Raw genomic sequence first — 16,053 nt, forward strand, 5'->3', positions numbered from 1 at the left:
GTGCTTAATATATGAGTATGTATATATGACTCTGTATTTTATTTTTGTGACTGTACAAATAAATATATAGGTACCATACTATACCTGCCTTTGTAAATTGGAAACTTGGAATGAAGAGACATATGTGCTTAGAAATACTTAAGATCAAAAGTGTTCATTATATAATTTAAAAAAGAATAAAGAGAAAAAAACCCCATTGTTTCAATATAATACAATGCCTTGATGGGATGCTCAATATACTTCTAAGACTTTACATCTATTAACCCATCCAATCCTAAAACAATCCTTAATAATGCTGTTATTCCTGTTTCACAGATGAGGCACAGACAGGTTAAGTAACCTGCCCAATGCCACACAGCTAACAGGTGAGAGAGGAATCAAATCCAAGCAGTGTAGACAGAGAGTCTGTGCTTTTTTTTTTTTTTTTTTTTTTTTTTTTTTTTTTTTTGAGATGAGTTTCACTCTTGTTCCCTCTTGTTGCCCAGGCTGGAGTGCAATGGTGCAATCTTGGCTCACCGCAACCTCCACCTCCCAGGTTCAAGGGACTCTCCTTGCCTCAGCCTCCCGAGTAGCTGGGATTACAGGCACGCGCCACCATGCCTGGCCAATTTTACATTTTTAGCAGAGACGGGGTTTCTCCATGTTGGTCAGGATGGTCTCGAACTCCTGACCTCAGGTGGTCTGCCTGCCTCAGCCTCCCAAAGTGTTGAGATTACAGGCATGAGCCACCGCGCCTGGCCAAGAGTCTGTGCTTTTAACCACGGTGAAGGTTGCAGGGGAAGCTCAAGTGAGCCTCAGCTGCAATAATGGGCATCTCTAGATCTGTACTGTTAATATACGAGCTATATGGAAATGTAATTAGATGAAATTAAACATTCAGTTCCTTGGTTGCACTAGCCACATTTAAAGTGTTCAACAGCCACCTGTGGAGAGTGGCTACCATGTTGGGCAGCATAGACATAGAACACTTCCATCATCACAGAAAGTTCTACTAGACAGTACTGTTCTAGATAATTGTAGGAAGTATTAGCCAAACATAAGACACGAACTCAGCTGTCACTGCATGGATTTTTAATTAAATACCACTTCATAATGTTATTTGCACCTAGTACTTTTTTTTTTTTAAATAAGACATGCCATAAGTCGTGAAGTTAACAAAATATAAGCATCCGCACAGAATATATTCTAAGGTGACTTCATTTACACCACTTCTCAGAGAAACACACAAGTAACCTTTTGTCTGCCTATCAGCCAGTGTTGAAACAGCTTTGGAATTCACATGGAAGGCTGCCGGGCTGGTTCCCCAACACTAGTCTGATGGAGTCCTGTATCCGCACCGTGCCGTCAAACTGGCTGGTTTCCACTAGAAAAGCAATGGAGAGTCAGCTCTCCCTTCTTTACCCAGCGTTCAACTCCACACTGCAAAAACTGCATAACCTGAACCCTGCTGTGATGGCAACTGAAGTTTAAACCCAAGTTTGGTGACCTTGCTTTAGGTACCTGGGCTGCTCGGAAGGAGACTGAGGTGTGATATTTAACATTGCTTGCAACATTCAAGAGGGCTTGGGGACGTCAGAGCCATGAGTAACAATAACGAACCAGGGCTATGAGTGGAATCCTGATGTACCCCTTCCCCATCTTAACAGCCAGTGCTGCGTATGGCCATCAGCAGACAGTCCATTTATACCACTGGACAAAGATTGGGAGGAACTAGCCCAAAACAGATGATGGCTCCACACCCACTGTGCTTCCTGACTACTCAAGTGACCTACGTGTGGCTTCCACTCAGGAAACTACCATTTAACCTTCTGCTCAGCCCTTTCATGGCTCAGGTTGGTGGGATGATGCCACTGCTCCAAACCCGAAGGCAAGGGAGCTTCCCAGGCCTCAGCAGCAGTTCCTGGGTGGCACTGTCCCCATGATCTGAAGCAGACCTGAAATTACAATGCACTTTTATTCACTCATCTCAAGAAAGCTGGCTGGCCCAAGGCTAAAAGGCCCATACCAAAAAAAAAAAAAAAAAAAGGGAAGGAAGGGGGCAGAGTAAGTTTGGGAGCATATATATGCCCAAATTATTAATGATCACCTGGGTTTGACACATCTAAATAGCCTCCCTGCTCACCTTGTTTCTCCCTCCTGCCTCCACTCCCAGCTTTAGAAAAATCATTTGGGAAACGAGAAATATATAAATAGCAGTGAAACCTGATTTTAATTTCTGCTTTTTGTTTTTTGTTCTTGCAGGCTCGGAGAAGGTAACTTATTCCCCCTTCTGATTCTTCCTCCACACTGAACAAGCCCTCCTTTTCAATCAGTGCTGGTCCTGCCCTTCTCTTCCTCATGAACCATCAGTGGCTCCCATGTCCTCTTGGATACACTTTAAACTCCTTAGCCAGGTATTCAAGACCCTCCATGATTCGGCCTCCACTGCTTATCTTTTTTTTTCTTTGAGCCATGGTCTCATTGTCACCCAGGTTGGAGTGCAGTAGCATGATCATGGCTCACTGTAGCCTTGGCTCTCTGGGCTCTAGTGATCCTCCCACCTCAGCCTCCTGAGTAGCTAGGATCACAGGTATGCACCACCACACCCAGCTAATTTATGTTTTTTAATTTTTAGCAGAGATGAGGTCTTGCTATGTTGCCCAGGCTGATATAAAACTCCTGGGCTCAAGTGATCCTCCAGCCTTGGCCTCCCAAAGTGCTGGGATTACAGGCATGAGCCACTGTGCCCAGCTTCCGCTACTTAGCTTTGAGACTCGTCTCCCACCACCTTCCCTGGCTTTCCTTTCTTTGCCCAGCTCCTCTTATCCCTGTGCCTTTGCAAATGCTGGCCCCTCTGCCTCAGGGGTGATCACCCTATTTTATATGCTTTATACAAATCTTAGATTTGCCACCCATCTATGAGTGGGGCCAAAATCATCTCCACTTCTGAATACCCCTTTGGGCTCAGGGTCCGACCTTTAGCAGGGTCTCCATGACGGTCATTTTCTGTGGCCCGCCACCGCACTTCACACCCATCAGAGATTCCTGGGTATTTGTGCCTCCCTCTGCTGGCCTGGAGGGCGGGAACTATGTCTTATCTTTGTAGCCTGGGTCTTCCAAATGCTTAGCACACAGTAAATGCCTTATAAATATTGTTGAATTGAGTTGATACCCATCCTAAGGGAAAGGAGCCTACTGCCCGTTGCCGCCTTAGGCAGTTAAGACCACACAATACAGAAGTGGTTAAGATGCAATACAGAAGTGGTTATCACAGACAACAGATGTCAGTTTTTGGAGTCAAGATACTAAACCAGTATTAAGCACAATCCATAAAGATAAGTGATCACACTGGTCTATTAACACTGTTATCATGCCTATTAAAGGCTGTCTAGGGAAGTGGTGAGTGTAGCTTTAAGTAGTATTCATTGGATGGAGAAATGCCACAGATCCTATGGGGAGTATTTAACCTTCCAAAGGAACCCTAGGGAGGAAATATTCTAGCAAGACTGCATGGGGCCCTGGGGGTTTTAGCAGAACATCTTTGTAAATTCTTAGGCTTTCCAGATGTGAAATCTCGGGATTGCAGCATCGCATCAGAATCACTGGTGGTACCAGTTAAGAATGCAGACCCGTGGGCCCCACTCCAGTCCCACTTAACAGTGTCTGCAGTTGGGGTGCAGGAATCTGCATTTTACATACATTTCTAGGGGATCCTTATGCCCATTAAAGTTTGCAAATCTTTATCCGCCCCTCTCAAAAGTATACCATCAGTCTAGGGGAAGACAGTCACATATGCAGCCAGGAAGAAAGCAACAGCCCTGTTTTTGAGAATGCTTGCTTCTCCCAGACATACATGCGTGGGGATGAGGACCCAGAGAGTCTCTATTGACTTCAAGGAAATTAACCAGTAACTCAAGCTTGGCTTGTGGCTCTGTAATGGAGAGACAGAGGACAGGTGAAGAGGCTGTCTCTGAAATGAGCATCCCCATCTTTCCAGGGGGCACTGGTATGCAGGAAAAAAATAACACATAAAATGGCCAGATTTTCTACCTATCCTTTTTTAAGTGGTGCAATCACCTTTTGTAAGAGTAAGGGGAACTTTTCTTCCTTAATGGGCTGAAGCATCATCACCCTCTCCTATCCTCCATATTCTTCCCCTTCTCTTAACTTCCTGATTCCTTTGGTGGAGGAGGTAGACAAACAAGTAGTTCTCACAGGACCAAAACCAAATTTCGTTTTCAGAGTAGATCCAATTTGAACATATCAAGCACATCTTCCCTAGAAGGGCACAGATGACTGGAAGGCAGATATACATTTCTGAAAACACAAATGTCAGAACCTTCCACCCAGGGTTGGCCCAGCCTGCCATGTGAAGGCAACACGAGTGCTATCACAGATACGGCATCAGGAGTGTCAGGGTGAGATCAGGCATGCACATGAGGTGGAGGAAGATGAGATTTAGAGGTGTCCAGCCTTTTGCTGGATTTGAGAATTAACAGCAGACTCTCTGTCTTGCCTTAGCTCTGAAGGATACAGCATCCTTTGGTCACTGTCGGAAGAAGCTCAGTTACCATCCTCAAGGATGGTAGAAAGGCTTTCCAAATCCCCCTGGGCTAATCCAGGCAGAGGTTGGATTCTATCCCGCCCACCTGGAATAATGCTTCCATCCCCCCACCCTCATCATTTGAAATTTCCAAGACCAAGATAACGCATCCTTTCCCAGAGACAAAGGCTTTTTGAGATCATCATCCATAGAGTTCTCAGTTAAAAACAAAATGAGACTTGAAAGGCAAGTTTTAGGATTCAGGGTTGAACCACTGTCAGCCTGGCGGGGACAGTTATAAATAGAGGGAGGCGAGTCTCATTCCTTCTTGGTGTGCTCTAGGACTCGGTAGGGGACCCCAGAGGCACTTCTGGAGCCGTGCTCTTCTTGCATGACTGGCAGTGTGGCAGGAGCGTAGATCTCAGAAATGTTGTCATTGTTTTCCAGAGCCCCATAGGAAAAAGAAGCTTTGAGTTCAGGCTGGACAGTCATCCCTTTATCGTGCATGTTCTGCATACCTGAAATGAAATCCATTTTCCCCAAATCATTACGCGGTAAGGGGGCCAAGGAGGCCGCATCTCCCTCTATCCCGCCACAGACTAATTATAGTGCTCAGCAGCTAATCATGTGCATTGTCAATTTCCTGAATGCTTTAGATTTAAAAGAGAACACCCACAAATATACACTGGAACTATTACGGTTGCTAAGCAACAAGCGATGAATCTTCAGGAAATATGCACACAGACCAGCTGCTGTCAGGAGGAACCCTCAGTTGGCCTAAAGTGAGGTGGGAATGTCGGTGTGGGCCCCAGGTGGAATGGAACTAGCACTGTGCTTTGAACGTGGTAGATGCCAATGCTTCACTGCTGAATTAAATCAGGATCCAGGAAACTTTGTTACACTGTCGAGGAAAGAGGGTAATTTTTGTGTCATGGGCACCTGAAGGTGACAGATGCATCCTGATGCCAGAGGGAGCATCTTGGCCTTTAACTTTAAATTCCCTGGTCCACATATAGGGGAAGGTGAGATTTGCTTATTATTACTTCTGGGTATTTTGACAAGGGACTCCTACTTACATCTGAGGGCAAAGCCTTTAATCTTTAATTCCTTTACCTTTGTCCTACAATTCCCCTAGTCAGGTCAGGAGGGACGCAGTTTGTTTGTTTGTTTATTTATTGAGACAGGGTCTTGCTCTGTCGCCCAGGCTGGAGTGCAGTGGAGCGATCTTGGCTCACTGCAGCCTCAACCTCTGGGGCTCCAGCGATCCTCCCACATCAGCCTCCTGAGTGGCTGGTACTACAGGTGCATGCCACCATGCCTGGCTAATTTTTCATGTTTTTTTGGGGGGGAGAGATGGGGTTTCAGCATGTTGCCCAGGCTGGTCTCAAACTTCTGGGCTGAAGTGATCCACCTGCCCCGCCTCCCAAAGTGTTGGGATTACAGGTGTGAGCCATTTCGCCAGGCCGATTACTTTTGAGGCCAACTTTTCCTGCCAGGGAATTAAGACTTCAGATTCTGCCTTCAGGCCGAGTCATAAGAAATTGAATGCAATGAAACTATGATGATAATAACAGCTGACATCTAACTGTTTAATATGCCCTGGGCACTGGGCTAAAGCACTTTCTTTTTTGAGGTAGAGTCTATGTTTTCCAGGCTAGTCTTGAATACCTGGGGCTCAAATGATCCTCCTGCCTCAGTCACCCAAGTAGCTGGGATTACAGGTGTGACCTACAATACCTGACTGGGCTAAGCACTTTAAATAGTAACAGTAACAACAATAGCAATGACAATGGCTTATGTGTATTGAGTATTTAATTGGTGGCAGATACTGTTCCAACTAGTTATAAAGTTCTATCTCATTTGATCCTCAGGATGACTAATAACGAAAATGAAGCAGCAGAAATGAAGCATGTAATTTGCCTGGGATCACACAGCTAGTAAGAGGCAGTGCCAGGGTCCAAACTCGGGGGTTTCAACTTGGAAGTCCATACTCTTTTTTTTTTTTTTTTTTTTTTGAGATGGAGTCTCACTCTGTCACCCAGACCCAGGCTGGAGTGCAGTGGCGTGATCTCAGCTCACTGCAAGCTCCACCTCCTGGGTTCACGCCATTCTCCTGCCTCAGCCTCCCGAGTAGCTAGGACTACAGGCACCCGCCACCACGCCCAGCTAATTTTTTTTTTTTTGTATTTTTAGTAAAGACGGGGTTTCACCGTATTAGCCAGGATGGTCTCGATCTCCTGACCTTGTGATCCGCCTGCCTTGGCCTCCCAAAATGCTGGGATTACAGGCGTGAGCCACCGTGCCTGGCCGGAAGTCCATACTCTTAACTGAATGCTGTGTGGCTTCCCTATATACCTGCACTTAATCTCTAAACAATCCTATGACAGAGATGAACTACTGTCCTCATTTTCTGGATAAGAGATTCAGAGAGGTGAAGTAACTTGCCCAAAGTCACACAGCTAATGAGAGACCAAGGTGGGATCTGCCACCAGAGACCGAGGTGGGATCTGCAGTGCTCTTACCCACTCTGCAAATGGCCTGGGAAGACCCAGTCCATGAAAGGCCCTTTGGCACCCTATTGCATAAGACTTAACTGACGGTTCTTTGAAGGGCACAGTTTAAGAGTCTGTGGTTTGGATTTTGGGGGAGGGCAGAAGAGGGAAGTGGAAGAGCTGAGGAGGTGCCTGTCCTCAGGGAAGAGCTGGCTTAGCAGGCCTGGATTACCTTTTGGATTTTGTCAATGCCCTCCAGCCAAAGACCAACAGGAATACACCTAAAGTCTAACAAATATGGGTTTATTGACACATTGCAATGAGAGAGGTGTCCACGGCGGGGAACCATGAACCATCTAAGAGGGGGTTAGAAAGGAGTTATTGTGGGGTTGGCTTGGACTAGGTGATTTTTGGGGAGGGTTCAAGGAAGTGAGGCTTTGCTTTGGGTTGGATGCTGTCAGGAAGCAGGGCTAATTCCATAATTGGAGATCTTAGCTTTTACCTAGAAGATGCCTAGATTGAAGCTAAAGCTGTGCCTGGTAAAGAAGCGGCAGTCTCTCACATTAGCAAGGTCAGAGGGATGTTTGGTGTTTTTCATGATTTGGACAATGTCCAAATCTGCTAGTCAGGCTAGCAGAGTAGTCCTGTTTGTGTTCTTTTATTTATTTATTTATTTATTTATTTTTAATTTTAGGAAAAAAACCCTTTTCTTCCCATTCCACCTGCTTGTGTCCTGATCCATCACAGCTGCAGCGTGGCCTTGTCTGCTGCTGCTGTTCTGTGAAATTGTTTCTGTTCAACAGGAAAGGGCCAAGGCCTGGCTGAGAGTGCCAGGCTAGTTCCTGGAGGTCACGGGCTGTTTCTCATTCTCATTTTTAAGAAGTCTTTCAGGTGCTTGAATTACTCAAAGGCTCTCCAAATTGTGATGTGGTAAATTTCTGGAATTTGAATACCTCTTGAACAGCAGTTGTTGTGAAGATATGAATCTAGGTAGACAAAAGGCAAGATCCTAATGCTGACCAGGGAAACCAAGTGGCTGGAAAAGCACCTCTGTTTAGACTGTGACTGTTCAGCAGTTTTATTCTGCATGTTCTACCTGCCACCAGGTCAAACAAGTGTGTGAAACTTCCAAAGGTTTTTAAAGCAAAAGGGAAGTGAAACCAAATATAACCAGGCATCTACCATGTCCCAGACACCATGCAAGAGGCCTTTACACATATGACCACTAGCCTGAAAGAAGGAATCCCAGTTACAAGTGAGGATGAGAGGCCTTGGGAGGTCACACAGCAGGAAGGTGGTAGAGTTGGGATTTGAATCCAGGTCATCTGAACTCCAAGCCCACGCTCTTCACAGTACAGAACACCTACAATCGGAAGTGTCCTGACAAGCCACTGCAAGGGCAGGGTCTCCCTGATTCAACAGCTGACTTCCCACTGGTCACAAGGTACAAAGAAAAAGCTGAGAGCCACACCCACAAACAGACCACAGAATGTTGATATCTAAGATTACCTTAGGTTACCTTCTATTTTCCACCAGAAAATACATCTATATATATATATACACACACAAATACTGATATTGATATATACACATAGTTTATAAACACACAAACACACGTATACATACACATACTTGCACACACAGAGTTGACACCTCACCTATCTGGAATTCAGCTATCCAGCGCCCTCATCTATCCGGAACACAGCCGAGAAACAAGGAAGTTAGCAAAAAAGGAATCTGAGCAGCCAGATTAGACGTTTAAAAAGTTCATGCACCAAAGCTCATGCACTTAACTCCTAGGAGAAATCTTAGGCCCCCAACTCAGAGCTCCTTCAATTTTGATTTTATTTGTAATCTGAACAAGCTGGGTTGAAGGAGCACATTGACATTGAGTTGCTATACTCAGGCAGGCTGGCTACAGCAAGAAGGACAGACAGCAGCTTAATAACGAGAGAGGAGGAACTAATATAAAAAGTAGACACATAAACCCTGGGGCCATTTAATGTGGGGGCACACCAGTCAACCCTGAGAACACACCTGCATCACAGCGTTACAGCATGAAAACCTCTCGGGTAAGCAGTCCTCTAGACCATCAGTGTTTATATTTTGTTCATGAGATTGTGTTAATGAAGGACAGGAGATGATGTTTTAGAGAGAGTTCCATCTTGTATAAATAAAATTAAAATGTTAAGTGTGAAAGCTAATGGTCACCAGCAACCTACAGAGTTTAGGTCAGCAAATCTGAGGTTGGTCCAATGTCTTCACTTTTCTAATCCGAATTCCTTTAGGCTAGACAGGCACTCTCCAGTCCTCCACAGGTCCCACCACTCCCTGCTGGGCAATATTGGGCTGATTCACATGCTTATGTTACTGTCAGGGCTTACAGACATTTAAATTTGTGTTTCTCGGTATGAATCCTTAGCTCGCTAGGAAATTAGGCTTTCCAGAATGATCCACTCCCTTGTGGCATCCAGGGAGTGAGATTATAATATTTTAATTTCATTCCACTCATTCTCCTTCCCCTCTCTGATCATTTCATTCCAACTAGATGAATGGATTTTTCCATTTGCAGGCATGAAGCCTGGGGCTGCAGATCCTAATTATATTGAGTATGAATCAGAATTTTATTTAAAAGATCCCCAAATAGACACAGAACTGGCAAGATGTGCTCAAAACCAACCGAGGTGCCTCAGCCATTGCCTACCCTTTTGCACAAAATTAAAAAGAAAAGAAAAAAGACAGTGAGAGAACAGTCACACGATAAAGGCACAGCACAGCAGTTGGTTGTCTCTTTTTAAACAGGAAGTAGCAGTCATTCTATATGGATGGTCAGCTAGACCCACGGGGCTTTAACCTTACCTGGCATGGCATCCATGGAAATATAGGGCTCAAATGGAGTGGGCTTCTTCCTGTTACGCGTGATTAAGAAGACGCCCAAGAATGCGATGAGGCACCTGAGGAATGGAGATAAGATAGGAAGAGAAATAAGGCCAGGAGCAAGGTCGGGCAGGCACACTTTCAGGCTCAGGTGATGGAAAGAGGTAAAAAGGCTTGCAGGCTGCGGAGGAGGGCTCACCGCCCAAGGAGCCCTGAGAGGCTGCCAGCCTGGGATCAGCAGGGGCAGATGCAAGTTGAATAACAATAGCTGGAGTGGCCTCACATGCCCTACACTCTCCATGAGCTGTAATCAGAATAAATTAGACTCTCCTGGGTGAGCTTCTCATGGCTCTTCACTTCCATTCAATCAGGATTCTTGGAAGCTTGCCTTTTAAAACATTTTCTTAAATTGAAGTCATTCATTTCAATCACTACTGAAGTATAGATAGTAAAAATCAATAAAAATTGGAGAGTCCCTGTACTCCTGGTCTCACTCGGCCAGGTAGGTGTATAGCCTTCCAGGTTATTTTTTGTTTTGTTTTTTCCCTTTTTCCTATAGCTTACATAAACAAGCATACTTTCTAAACATTAAGGTGTAATTTATAAGCAGCAAAATGCACAAACCCTAGATGTCTAGCTGAACGAATTTTACTTGCGGAATCATCAACCAGGTCAAGACAGAAAATACGTCTATCCCCCTCAGAAAGTTTTCCTGGGCCCCTTTCCATTTCATGCCAGCCTTTCCCCAGAGGTAACTACTATCTTGACTTCTCTCACCATGGATGAAATTAGTCTGTTCTTTAATTCATGTAAGTTAAATCATACAGTATGTACTCTTTTATGTCTGGTTTCTTTCATTCGATAAAATGTTAAGATTCATCTTCTTTTTTTATTTTTTTATTTTTATTTTTTTTTTGAGATGGAGTCTCGCTCTGTTGCCCAGGCTGGAGTCCAGTGGCAGGATCTCGGCTCACTGCAACCTCCACCTCCCAGGTTCAAGCGATCCTCCTCCCTCAGCCCCCCAGTACCTGGGATTACAGGTATGTGCCACCATGCCAGGCTAATTTTTGTATTTTTAGTAGAGATGGAGTTTCGCCATGTTGGCCAGGTCTTGAACTCCTGATCTCAGGTGATCCACCTGCCTCAGCCTCCCAAAGTGCTGGGATTACAGTCATGAGCCACCGCGCCTGGCCAAGATTCATCTTCTTCATTGCATGTATTAGTAGTTCATTATTTTTTTTCTTTTTCTTTTTTTGAGACCGAGTCTTGCTCTGTCGCCCAGGCTGGAGTGCAGTGCTGCGATCTCAGCTCACTGCAACCTCTGCCTCTGGGGTTCAAGCGATTCTCCTGCCTCAGCCTCCCAAGTAGCTGGAATTACAGGTGCAAGCCACCACGCCTGGCTAATTTTTGTATTTTTAGTAGAGACAGGGTTTCGCCATTTTGGCCAGGCTGGTCTCAAACTCCTGACCTCAAGTGATCCACCCACCTTGGCCTCCTAAAGTGCTGGGATTACAGGCGTGAGCCACTGCACCTGGCCTATAGCTCATTATTTTTAATTGTTGCGTAGAACCCATTGTCTGAATATACTATGTTTTTCCTACTCTCCTGTTGGTAGACATTTGGGTTGTTTCCAATTTAGACCTATGATGAATAAAGCTACTATATAAATACTCATGTGCGAGTCATTTTGTCAACAGATGCTGATACGGTTTGGATGTTTCCCCACCCAAATGTCATCTTGAATTGTAGTTCCCACAATCCCCATGTGTCATGGGAGGGACCTGCTGGGAGGTAACTGAATCATGGGGGCAGTTACCCCCATGCTGTTCTCATGATAGTGAGTGAGTTCTCACGAGATCTGATGGCTTTATAAGGGGCTTTTCCCCCTTTGCTTGGCACTTCTCTCCTTCCTGCTGCCATGTGAAGAAGGACATGTTTGCTTCCCCTTCTGCAATGACTGTAAGTTTCCTGAGGCCTCCCCAGCCATGCTGAACTATGAGTCAATTAAATCTCTTTCCTTTATAAATTACCCAGTCTCAGGTATGTCTTTATTAGCAGCATGAGAATGGACTAATACAGATGTACTCTTTCTTTTGGGTAAAAAATCTAGAAGTGAAATTGCTGGATCATAGGGTAAGGCCACTTTTTTTTTTTTTTTTGAGACAGACTTATGCTCTCATTGTCCAGGCATGCAATGGCATGATCTCAGCTCACTGCAACCTCCACCTCCCAGGTTCAAGTGATTCTCCTGCCTCAGCCTCCCGAGTAGCTGGGATTACAGGTGCCTGCCACCATGCCTGGCTAATTTTTTTGTATTTTTAGTACAGACGGGGTTTCAGCACATTGGCCAGGCTAGACTCAAACTCCTGACCTCAGGTGATCCACCCGCCTCAGCCTCCCAAAGTGCTGGAATTATAGGTGTGAGCCACTGCACCCGGCCAAGGCCAAATTTTTAAAAGTTTGTGATTTTTTTTTTTTTTTTTTGAGACGGAGTTTTGCTCTTGTTGCCCAGGCTGGACTGCAATGGTGCAATCTCAGGTCACCACAACCTCCGCCTCCCGGGTTCAAGCGATTCTCCTGCCTCAGCCTCCCGAGTAGGTGGGATTACAGGCATGCACCATCACGCCCAACTAATTTTTGTATTTTTAGTACAGACGGGGTTTCTCCATGTTGGTCAGGCTGGTCTCGAACTCCCGACCTCAGGTAATCCACCTGCCTCGGCCTTCCAAAGTGCTGGGATTACAGGTGTGAGCCACCTCGCCCAGCCTGTGATTTTTTTTGATGAATGTGTTCTAGACATGGATCTGTGTCAGCACCTACAGACTGGCCTCAAGTTTTCAAAATGGCAGCATGGCATGCTATTATCTGGATATGGCATAATTTTTTAACACTTGTATTCTCCTGCTGAGCATTTCTATTGTTTTCAATTGTTTGCTTATACAACTAATTTAAAAATTAATAAATAGCCTCATACATGTGTCTTTGCATCCCTGTTGAAGCATTTTTCCAAGATAAATGATTAGAATGGAATACTGTATCAAAAAGTATGCTTGTTTGGATTTTTTGTTGCTGTTGTTAAATTTTCCTCCCACGTTCAAGTATGCTAACAGTGTGGTAGTAGGCTGGCCTCCTCATCCTCTTGCCAATGTGGAATACTATTAATCCTGTTAGTTTTTGCAAAATGATGGTATCTCATGTAGCTTCAATATGCATTTCTTAGATCCGAGGTGAGGTTGAGAGACTTTTCATGTGTCAGAATGTGATATTTGAGAAATGCCGAAGAGATTAGAGTCCAAAAGAGAAGGGGAAGATAAAGCCCTTAGAGGAATAAAACGCTCACCTCTGGGGACAAAGCTCCAAAACCCCACAGCTCCTCTGACTCTAAAGGAGGGGGCGGCTGTAGCAATAAGGGAGAGAGAGGGGCAACCTGCTTGGAATTCTACACACAACATTTTGGCGCCGGCAAGCAGGACAGAACTCACCCCAGTGCAAACATGCAGATGTGCAGCACGTCCTCCCCGATGAAGTCCAGGTAAAATATTGCACCTGCAGCAGCAAATCATAGAAAATACTGCTGAGCTGTTTTCAAATCACCCATCTGCCAGTCTGTCTAGGATTTGGCTAAGCTCTCTTCCATTTAGGAAACCAAAATGATCAAAACTTATTATGACTGTGCCTTACAAGAAGAAAGGTATAAAAGCTATTTAGGGGATCAGGTTGTCAACTTTTTTCCACCGTAGACCCCTCTGATCTCCATGTTGTTTTTTAACTTTTATTGGGGGATAATATTAGACTCACAAAAATGGTGTAGAGTTCCCATGTACCCTTCCTCCAGCTTTCCCCAGTCATATCTTCCATAACCACAGTGCATAATCAAAGCAGGAAAACGACAATGAACACTTACTAACCAAACCACAGACCCTATTTACCAGTTTGTGCCTGCAGTCATCTCCCCTCCATCTTTCTTAAGATAGATAAACAAGGCTTTGTGCTTATGTTGTTAGAGCTTTCTAACCTCGTGTGGCCAGTAGATCCCAAGTCTGTGGGTCTACTCCTGTGGTATGGGAGTGGGATGGGCCTACTGCCCCTGCCCTGAGCCAGCCTTTGTCTGGAATCATCTCACCCACACAGGCCTCCAGCTGTATTCCTGAGCTCCTGATTCCCTGCCTTGACTTCTGTTCTCACTCAACCATGGTGTTTGTGATTCCTTTCAACCTTGACTGGACTTCACGCTTCTTGACCAAGCTTCTTGACCCTGACTTAGCTTATGGCTTCTGGCTGCTCTGGGTCAATGCCTCATGACCCCTGGTGCTGCTCACAGCATGGGCCCTGGAAGCTGTGCGCCTTGTGTGCTCCTCCTGTGTAGACAGGAACTGCGGCACCACTTGTCTTAAGTGTTGGCAGAGCATAGGGCTTTACAGCCAGGCTTTCATCAAAGGAAAGCACTTAGTTCTTATTGGATTTTTTACTCTGAAGATTTTAGTCACCTATTATGCCATTTAAACAAATAAACAAACAGCTTTATATGATTGCAGCCTCTGAGGCCACTACAGAAAGAAAATGCAAAAAAAAATTAGAGGTGAAATAGAGGAAAAGGGGGCCGTAATGCTAATGATCACTTATTGAGCATTGATGACATTGCAATGCTATGCATATTCATAATCTCTAAAATTATACGGAAGAGATTTGTGGTCACTTAGCCCATGGGGGTTGTGGAGCTAGAAGACAGCAAAACTTGTTAAAGTACACACAGTATGGCATAGGGCACATTTGGATCATACCCATTACAATTCTAGGAGGTAAGTGTTATCACTCCCATTTTATGAATGTGGAGCTGAGGCTCAGAGAGGTTAAGTGATGTTTGCAGAGCTGATGTGCGTCTGTGCTGGGATACAAACCCGGGTCTCTCTGTCTGGAAATCCTGCACATTCTCCATGAACCCATAAATCACTCTACGGGGAGAACAAGTCAGCAGAATCAGCCTCCCTCTGCCCTGGGATAACACCCTGCTGCTAAAGTAGAAGACAGAAATCTAGCAATGGGTCACCCTTACCTGCTGTGATAGCAATGGTTGTGGATAGAATGTAGCCCACACTGGCAATCAAAGAGGAGTCGTACATCTGTGAGGCTTGACTCAAAAACCTTCAACACAAAAGCACTCCAGTCAGTGGGCTGTGGAGACGTTGGAGAGGCTAAGAGCTGACAACAGTAGAGTTTGGTTTGAAATATGAAGATGATACATTTAGGAATGTTCCTTGGGTTTCTAAAAATGCCACCCTCATGTTACAGGACACTGTGTATCCCTAGTCTGGGGTCCATGCTTGATTCCCACTCTTCCCCTAGACACACAGCTAAGGCCCATCCCCATTTCCCAATTGAGCCATGCCATCATGGTCTCACACCTTTGGCTGCACGGCTCCTGTCACCTGAAATGCCCTTCTCCTCACCCCCCGTATCCCCACCCCACCAAAAAGAGCCATTCCTGCATCTTATACCCCTGCCCCCAGAAACTCTTACAGCACTAATCACGTTCTGCCTAGTGTCATAATTATTCTTTTAAACAAAATTTCTTTTTAATTTGAAAATAATGTGATCACTGAAATAAATACAGGAAAAAGAGAAAATTAGAGTCCTTCCTAATCACTCCATCTATGATAAACAATACCCTTGTTTCGGAAGATATTCTTTGCCCTTTCTCTGCATAGTTCCTTACACCATGCTCACCACTCAATTGCTTTTATTTTTTTACTTCGCTTTGTGGCCTAGGCTGGAGTGCAGTGGCAAAATGACAGCTCACCACAGCCTCTAACTACGGGGCTCAAATGCTCCTGCCTCAGCCTCCTGAGTAGCTGGGATTACAGGTGTGAGCCACTGCATGCAGCTTGGCTGTACTAGTTTGTTCACTGGCTGTCTCCCAGCCAGGGCCGTGAATGCCTGAGGGCAGTGAGTGACTACCCTCATCATCTCTGTGTGCTGAGCACCCTCAGTGGGCTGCGCTGGCTAGGGAATGAGTAGCTCCTTAGGAGGTGGGCGGTGGCATCTGAGCCATGTTTGTGACACCTGGAGTGCTCAGCACAGGGCCTTTGACTGGCAGGGGCTTCCAGGTGATGACTGGAATTGTTGCAGTGGGACCAAAAATAATAACCAAAAGAACAATAGCAA

The 16,053-nt window shown here is 45.2% G+C and overlaps 1 protein-coding gene across 2 annotated transcripts in view; it reads right to left on the minus strand.

Annotated features, from left to right (window-relative positions):
• Positions 1-1,056: 1,056 nt before the first annotated feature.
• The window catches only part of NIPAL3 (NIPA like domain containing 3), a 54,846-nt gene continuing 39,849 nt past the window's right edge, over positions 1,057-16,053 (minus strand). Inside the window, exons 8-11 of one of the 2 annotated variants that reach the window (XM_031010236.3) lie at positions 14,945-15,033; positions 13,374-13,437; positions 9,874-9,968; positions 1,057-5,040 (exon numbers count right to left, since the gene is read on the minus strand). In XM_031010236.3, coding sequence (XP_030866096.1) covers positions 4,841-5,040; positions 9,874-9,968; positions 13,374-13,437; positions 14,945-15,033 — 448 coding nt within the window. In that variant the 3' untranslated portion in view covers positions 1,057-4,840. The other variant, XM_055387897.2, reaches the window with a different exon arrangement.

This window comes from Gorilla gorilla, chromosome 1 (genome assembly GCF_029281585.2).
Source record: "Gorilla gorilla gorilla isolate KB3781 chromosome 1, NHGRI_mGorGor1-v2.1_pri, whole genome shotgun sequence".
Classification (NCBI taxonomy): Eukaryota; Metazoa; Chordata; class Mammalia; order Primates; family Hominidae; genus Gorilla; species Gorilla gorilla.